An 8,709-nucleotide genomic window follows, 5' to 3' on the forward strand; every position below is an offset into this window, starting at 1 on the left:
ACGCACACACACACACACACACACACAGAGCATTAAATAACATGCTTTTAAGTGAGGCCATAGTTTTATGGTGAACAAGGGAGCCACTCTCCTCAAATTGTTAAAAATAGCCCATTAAAGCATGCACAGAGTATTAGGCGTGTGCATGTGTGTGTGTGGTGCAGGTACTCAATGTAAAGGGAATCTCAGTTAAATGAACAACCTCTCTTGCTCCTCTCTTTCCATTTGTTAACCCGTAATGGACAAGGCTTACATCTAATGAGGTGTAATTTGCATGTAATTTCGACTATACGGTCAACCAGCACAACAGAAAACAACTTGATCTCCCTCTGGGTTGAAAGGTCCTATTACACAAAGCACTCCAGTGAAGAACCTCGCTTATTTTAGCTGGTGAATAGTTGATTGATGGTAAAAAAAAAAAGAGAGCGAGCACATGCAATGCTCAAAATTAACTGCTCTCTGTGCCTCATTGTTGTCATTGTATTAACTGTTGCAGAAAAGATGGATCATTTGTGGATACAGACACTCTCTTTCTTTTTCTACACAGGGTGCTTGGAAATTGACAATGTGGTAATTAATTTTTTTTGTTTTGTCATAATACAGTTTTTTCAACTGCTTACACACAAAATCTTTATTTGTCACACAGTTTCTGAAACCTGACACTCAAACACCTGAACCACACACCAAATCTGCAAAACCATACACTAATTCTCTGCCTTTGACTCAGTTTTCAATTTCATAAAACACTTTTTGCAAATCACAACACACAATTCTCTATGTAACACACAATGACAGGAATTAATATTATGGCAAAGGTGTTTGCGTTTGAGATGTGTTTGTGACATTTTGAATGCAGTGCTTAATTTTGCAAGAGAAGTGAAGGCATTTTGCATTTTGTGTGTGCAATTCTTGGATTTGTATGTAAAGTTTTGAAAAAAAAAAAGAGGCAAAGTTTTGAAAATGTGTGTAAGCAGTTAGAAAAAAACTGTAAGCCATAAATGGTCTTCTTGCTGCTATAGTGCTGCTAAAAAACCTGTTCATCTGCCTCATTTCCTGTGCTGCTCAAAAACACACCACAGGGGGGTGCCAGGATATTTAAACACTTGGATTAACAAACAAATCTGAAGACATTTACATCTACAGTATTTTTAAATGTCATACTTCCAAAAAGTGTTTGAATATAATATTCAAATGTTATATTATATGTACATATTTGAATATTTGAGTCTCTCAGCGTGCCAAAATCAAACTGCATTATTGCATCCAATTGACAACGTTGTCTGCTTGATTTTTGAAAGTGTATGAACTGTGTACATGCCTTCAGAATGTTCTCTGAAAGAAATATTACATCTCAAAATAATCTACACTGTTACTACACTAATCTACACTACACTGTATATAATTTTATACTATAGTTATTATAGTACTATTTTTACAAAGCTCATCGGTCTGAAAAGCGAGATGTGCTCTGATTGGCCAGCTATCCAGTGCGTTGTGATTGGCCGAATACCTCAAGCGTGTTGCGTTACTGAGATTGTAACGAGTAATAATATTACCCAAATTTGATTAGTAATGCGTTATATTACTGCGTTACAGCAAAAAGTAATATACTACTGTAATATTATTACTTTTGTAATGCGTTACTCCCAACACTGTTGCACAATATAAACATGCTTATTACAGAAATCCAAAACCTTTCTAAGAATGGAAAGCAGTAAGGTCATCTCAACTGACAAACCTACAGTTGTCATCGAAGTAAATCCACAGGTGATACAAGACACTGTTATTTTTTGTTGATGGTCATGAGGCCGGAGGATAAAATCACAATACGGCTCTTAAAGGATTTTTCAAAGCACAACCAAAAGCACTGGGGGTAATGCATTTAATGATGAATTATAAAATATGGTTTTGGGAATGTTCTGAGTATTTAATCTCTTCTAGATCACTGTATCCAAACACACATTTTATGCCATCATGAATAAAATACCTGACCTATGTGTGCCCTCTAGACTGTCCAGATAATGATTGGAGCGATGGTCGCGATGGTCTGTATTGTACTTACCTCCAATGTCTACAGTTATTCTGCAATTCTTGACTATAGTGGCATAAGTGGCATAAGGTCCCTTATTGTAAGTTTTATTTAATGGTTTTGCTTTATTGCTTCTCATTTTAATTTCCAGAATGACCTTTAAATGTCCTTTGTTTGTTTTTCTCAGTACATCAGTGCTGGCTCTTTGTCTGTCGCTGCGCAGAATAAACATCATCCATGTGTGGTATGTACATAACCCCGACTGATTCGGCACGTTATAACACATTGTTTTTAATGTATGTTCCCACTAGTATTAGTTATAACTGTGCACTTTAAATCACCTCAAGCTGTCATAAATGCAGAAGTTCAGATATCATCTATTAGCAAAGATTGGTTGTCTCATTTTAGCTTGTAAAGCTACTGCTGGTAAAAGGACCAAAAAACTGGACCAGTGATCAAGATTGCAACTAAATTTGCATAAACTAAACGAAAGGCTTGGGATAGTTGTAAGAGTTTTTGCTTTAACGTCTGTAACCCAGTGTTTTGCCCAATGTATGTCTAACTTTGATATGTTTTCCTATTTGTCTGTTCCAATTAGCTGTTTTAAATGTAAATCTCCAACATATCACTATGTAGATTAGAGTCTTTAAATGCAATTAGAGTCTTTCAAATTTACTTCAGAATTATTATTATTATAACATCCACTTTGTTGGTCCAGTAGAAGTAAATGGGAAAAGATGTTATACAACCCACCCCCCAAGACTTTATTTTTTTTTTAAGTAGGTCTCCCCTACTTAAAGGTAATTGTAAGTTTCAAGCCTTTTCAATGATCTGTTCTTTGAGTATTAGAAAATACTCCTAGTGGTCTGAAACTAGTACATTCTGTTCCTGCAGGTGAAAGCATCTCTTGGAATAAATGTGTTCAGTGCCATAACCGCAGGGATGGCCATTCTTCTGATGGGCATACAATTAGCATTAATATCAATGGATCATCCAAGTTTATATGTTGAGGTATTATATTCACAATGTGCAATATTTTGTATTCAGGTTTAATTGTGCATTAATTTGCTTTTAGTTTTTTAATAGCTGTTATTTACTTAAAGGCACAGTTGAAAATTCTGTCATTATTTACTCACTCGTATATGACTCCAAACCTGGATGCGTAGAACACAAATCGAGAAATTCTGAAGACTGTACTGGTCACTCTGTAACATACAATCACACTGACTGGGGGCAAGACATTTGAAGTTATCACAAAAGCAGTCCATATGATCTGTGCCCAATATTCCAGGCCATAAGATAGCTTTGTGGGAGAAACAGGCTGAGAATTAAGTCATTATTCACTGAAAATTATTAATATTAATATTTTTAAAGCTAATTGTTTTAGTAATTGCATGTATTTTTCAGTTCACAAAACCATTCAGCTTTGTCCATGAATCTGACTTATCCTGTTTCTCAGTTTCAAGATCAATTACAAATAACCATCATCTTTTGACATTTTGTGATCTTTCATACCAGCAATTGTTTTGTAATTGCATGCATTTTTCAGTTCACAAAACCATTCAGCTTTGTCCATGAATCTTGAAATCGCATCATATGACCCCTTTAATAGTTTTACAAAAACAAACCAGACATCATCATCATCATCATCATCATTATTATTATTATTATTATTATTATTATTATTGGCCTGTTTAAAATGCATATGCAGATATCTTAATAATGCATTCTATTTAGCCAGGAGAAACAAATATTATCTGTCATCAGGTGCCAGTTATTCTGCGTTGAACATTATCTTTCACCAAAGTGCTTTGTGTTTTAAGACGAAGGTGGCCATTAACAGAAAGTTTCTACTTAAAGCAAGCCCCTCCTTAACTGTTCTTTCAGATCAGAGTCAACACACACAAAGATACAAAAAGAGTTACCAGACATCAACTAATTTCATTTCAGGTAAGATATTTTATAAATCGACATCAATGTTCTTTTTTATATTGTGTGCTTACTGTATATACATTTTTTTTTTTTTTTTACAAAATATCTTTTTAGTGTAAGTTGTTGCTCATTTATTGTGTGGTGCTAAAAACTAATTTTAAATGTTTTTTGATTTGTTAGAACATTAGGCTGGACAAAGGTATCTTTGTCAAAAGCTATTTAGCAACACTAAAAAATTAGTGCATTTGGAACAGTAAAAGTCTAAAAAAAATGGTAAAAAACTATTATTTGGTTAAGGGTAAATTCCCTTACGCTATACAATGAACTGTAATAAATCGAATAGGACATTTAATGTAATTTTATAGTAAAATATTGTTCAATTTATGAAAGTGAAAATGACCAAGTAATTCTATAATTTACAGTGAAAGACCATAAATTGACATTCCCAGAACTGCCTGTGACACTTCACATTTGCTGTTTTTACATTGAAATTACTATATTTCCTGTTAGTTCTTCTTACATTTTATGTTCCATCTCATTATGTTAAATTAATGTTTATCACATTTTTTAATTGTGTCATCTGTGTTACCATGATGGTGTCGTGCACCTACTATTTGTTACTATTTACCTCAGCTTGTGGAAAATCTACTTGTGATGAGCTTTGATTCCTCATGTGGCTTTCTCATTACCATCTCTGTTTTTGTTGGTTGCCAGTGTATTACAAAGATATGAAATAGAATTTAGTACTTCAGTAGGTTGTTATTTGTCTATGTATGCATGTATTTATTTATTTTTGCAGTGTATTTTTGTCTTCTTTAACTAGTCATAATTTCTCCTGTATGCAAAGACCTTTGTTCACATTTCTTATTGAACTTGCACAACAGTGTTGGGCAAGTTACTTCCAAAATGTAATACATTATATATTACTAGTTATTGTCTTTTGAAAGTAATTAGTTACATTACAATATTACTCTCTCTGAATTGTAATGCATTACACTACTTTTGAGTTACTTTTGAGTTACTTTCATCCAAAATATCCACATAAGTATTGTAAAATGCCAAAATGTAGTTTAATGCTGCTCATTCTACATCCAGTGGAGGGTAATGTGGTAGGTCTATATAGCATAAAATATATGAAATCATATTTAGATACCGGTATGTAGGTCTACATTAATGTTACGATCACAATACGGCTCTTAAAGGATTTTTCAAAGCACAACCAAAAGCACTGGGGGTAATGCATTTAATGATGAATTATAAAATATGGTTTTGGGAATGTTCTGAGTATTTAATCTCTTCTAGATCACTGTATCCAAACACACATTTTATGCCATCATGAATAAAATACCTGACCTATGTGTGCCCTCTAGACTGTCCAGATAATGATTGGAGCGATGGTCTTCATACTTGGTATTGTACTTACCTCCAATGTCTACAGTTATTCTGCAATTCTTGACTATAGTGGCATAAGCTACTGGGGGTCCCTTATTGTAAGTTTTATTTAATGGTTTTGCTTTATTGCTTCTCATTTTAATTTCCAGAATGACCTTTAAATGTCCTTTGTTTGTTTTTCTCAGTACATCAGTGCTGGCTCTTTGTCTGTCGCTGCGCAGAATAAACATCATCCATGTGTGGTATGTACATAACCCCGACTGATTCAGCACGTTATAACACATTGTTTTTAATGTATTTTCCCACTAGTATTAGTTATAACTGTGCACTTTAAATCACCTCAAGCTGTCATAAATGCAGAAGTTCAGATATCATCTATTAGCAAAGATTGGTTGTCTCATTTTAGCTTGTAAAGCTACTGCTGGTAAAAGGACCAAAAAACTGGACCAGTGATCAAGATTGCAACTAAATTTGCATAAACTAAACGAAAGGCTTGGGATAGTTGTAAGAGTTTTTGCTTTAACGTCTGTAACCCAGTGTTTTGCCCAATGTATGTCTAACTTTGATATGTTTTCCTATTTGTCTGTTCCAATTAGCTGTTTTAAATGTAAATCTCCAACATATCACTATGTAGATTAGAGTCTTTAAATGCAATTAGAGTCTTTCAAATTTACTTCAGAATTATTATTATTATAACATCCACTTTGTTGGTCCAGTAGAAGTAAATGGGAAAAGATGTTATACAACCCACCCCCCAAGACTTTATTTTTTTTTTAAGTAGGTCTCCCCTACTTAAAGGTAATTGTAAGTTTCAAGCCTTTTCAATGATCTGTTCTTTGAGTATTAGAAAATACTCCTAGTGGTCTGAAACTAGTACATTCTGTTCCTGCAGGTGAAAGCATCTCTTGGAATAAATGTGTTCAGTGCCATAACCGCAGGGATGGCCATTCTTCTGATGGGCATACAATTAGCATTAATATCAATGGATCATCCAAGTTTATATGTTGAGGTATTATATTCACAATGTGCAATATTTTGTATTCAGGTTTAATTGTGCATTAATTTGCTTTTAGTTTTTTAATAGCTGTTATTTACTTAAAGGCACAGTTGAAAATTCTGTCATTATTTACTCACTCGTATATGACTCCAAACCTGGATGCGTAGAACACAAATCGAGAAATTCTGAAGACTGTACTGGTCACTCTGTAACATACAATCACACTGACTGGGGGCAAGACATTTGAAGTTATCACAAAAGCAGTCCATATGATCTGTGCCCAATATTCCAGGCCATAAGATAGCTTTGTGGGAGAAACAGGCTGAGAATTAAGTCATTATTCACTGAAAATTATTAATATTAATATTTTTAAAGCTAATTGTTTTAGTAATTGCATGTATTTTTCAGTTCACAAAACCATTCAGCTTTGTCCATGAATCTGACTTATCCTGTTTCTCAGTTTCAAGATCAATTACAAATAACCATCATCTTTTGACATTTTGTGATCTTTCATACCAGCAATTGTTTTGTAATTGCATGCATTTTTCAGTTCACAAAACCATTCAGCTTTGTCCATGAATCTGACTTATCCTGTTTCTCAATTTCAAGATCTGATCCCATTGCAGGAAATACAAATTTATTATTTAATAATACTTATTTTATTAAGTAAATAAAAACATGCATATCAGTCTGTTCCTCACACAAAGGCATTTATAAGGCTATATATATATTCTTATTGTTGAGATACTCTCAACTCTCATAATTAGCTCAAAATGATTCCTGCTTCAATATACTTTTTGTTCAATTTTTGTAGTATTTTACTATGAGGGTCATTGGAATATTGCTGGTGTTCACCATTCCTCAGTTCATCATCTCCATCTATATCTCAGCATTTGCCTGCAAAGCCGCCTGCAACAAAAACTCCACAGTGGTCAATGTGCACTAAACTAGGTAAATGATTTAGTGGTAATGATGCTATTATTGCTATTACGAGCTTGTCAATCAGTTTTATCACAACAATCAATAGTTATTTGTGTCAATGTTTTTAGGGAACAATGCAGCTCCACTGAACAAGCAGAATGATAATACTAGCAGAATGTAAAGGAAATATAAAATGACCAGAATGTTTCATGGTAAACTGCCTTTAACCTTAGTGCACCTCATACTGTATGAAATAGATGAACTACTGTATAAGTCAATCACAACATGCTTTATTGTTTTCTCTTTATAATTTATCAAAGATAGAAGCCTATAAAAATAAACTGTATGGTGTATGATTTTTATAAAAATTAAAACTGAAAGAGCCTGAGTCTCCTGTGTACTAATATATTTTCTCTGTTACTTCCAAGGAACACTGAGTCACAGTACGGAGATCATACAGTCCAAAAGCTGGGAATTAATATCTCAAATTCTTGCTCCTGATTTTTTTTGTATCAGTTATAGTGTTACAGGCAAGAATACTTATGAATATTTTGTTATATTGAAAATGTTTACTTTTGCATCAGGCAAGGCCCATCGTTTTGTCATGTAGCCTATTTTCATAGAGAGAGAAGTAACACTTTACATTAAGTGATGCAGCAAAAATGGGCTATTGTAATGTGCATTTACTTTTAAATTGTAAAAATTAAGTTTTGATTGGGTAAGTCAGACATTTGGGTGGGCTTAGCTAGAGCCTAGATGCCTATCTGGTCTCGGGCTCCGGTGTCCCTTTAATTAATGTGACAGTCATTGCTCAGGTGATATTTCAGTTTGTTGCGTTTTGATCATTTAATTTAAAGTCGGTCCCTTCTGGATTTGATTAAGAAATAATTTAAGGCCTTACTCCATCATTTACTGATAAATGAGTGCCCAACTACAGGATTATTGGGTATGTTTGAACATGTAATCATAGATATTTTTTTGTTCTCAAATGGCCATAATTTATGCTACCTTGTAGTTTTTATCTATATGTAAAGCCCTTTGAATTTTATGAGGAAGGGCATCAACATAATCCTTAAAAGTATGATGCAAGATCATATGACACATGCTCCACCTTAGCGGTTCTTCACAGTCCACACACACAAAGATACACCAGATGAACGATCAGACAACCACATCAACACAACTCATTTCATTTCAGGTGAAATATATTTAATTTATTATTTGCTCAGGTAACACCTATTATTATTTTAATTATAAAGTGTATCTTTATATACACACTTTGATATACATCAATTACAAATAACCAAAATCTTTTGACTTTTTGTGATATTTCATACCAGCTATTGTTTTAGTGTAATTTGTTGCTCATTTAAGTTTTTTTTTTTTTTTTTTTTTTGGGTTCTTTTTAAAACTTTTTTTTTTTTTTTTTTTTTTTTGG

General features: G+C 33.4%; 2 protein-coding genes across 2 annotated transcripts in view; both read left to right on the plus strand.

Annotated features, from left to right (window-relative positions):
- Positions 1 to 5,138: 5,138 nt before the first annotated feature.
- Positions 5,139 to 7,320, plus strand: LOC107710746 (membrane-spanning 4-domains subfamily A member 4A; the record flags this gene model as incomplete). The annotated part of the gene is made up of 5 exons (XM_016515587.1): positions 5,139 to 5,195; positions 5,332 to 5,451; positions 5,539 to 5,595; positions 6,246 to 6,362; positions 7,165 to 7,320. Coding segments are annotated over 5 exons (483 nt in total), but the record flags the coding sequence as incomplete, so codon positions are not given.
- A 980-nt stretch (positions 7,321 to 8,300) lies between these two features.
- Positions 8,301 to 8,709, plus strand: part of LOC107710759 (membrane-spanning 4-domains subfamily A member 12-like) — an 18,164-nt gene continuing 17,755 nt past the window's right edge. Inside the window, exon 1 of the mRNA XM_016515604.1 lies at positions 8,301 to 8,469. Coding sequence (XP_016371090.1) covers positions 8,374 to 8,469 — 96 coding nt within the window. The 5' untranslated portion in view covers positions 8,301 to 8,373. The remainder of the gene's footprint in view (positions 8,470 to 8,709) is intronic.

Source organism: Sinocyclocheilus rhinocerous, unplaced genomic scaffold, assembly GCF_001515625.1.
Source record: "Sinocyclocheilus rhinocerous isolate Xijiao unplaced genomic scaffold, SAMN03320098_v1.1 scaffold2071, whole genome shotgun sequence".
Lineage (NCBI taxonomy): Eukaryota > Metazoa > Chordata > Actinopteri > Cypriniformes > Cyprinidae > Sinocyclocheilus > Sinocyclocheilus rhinocerous.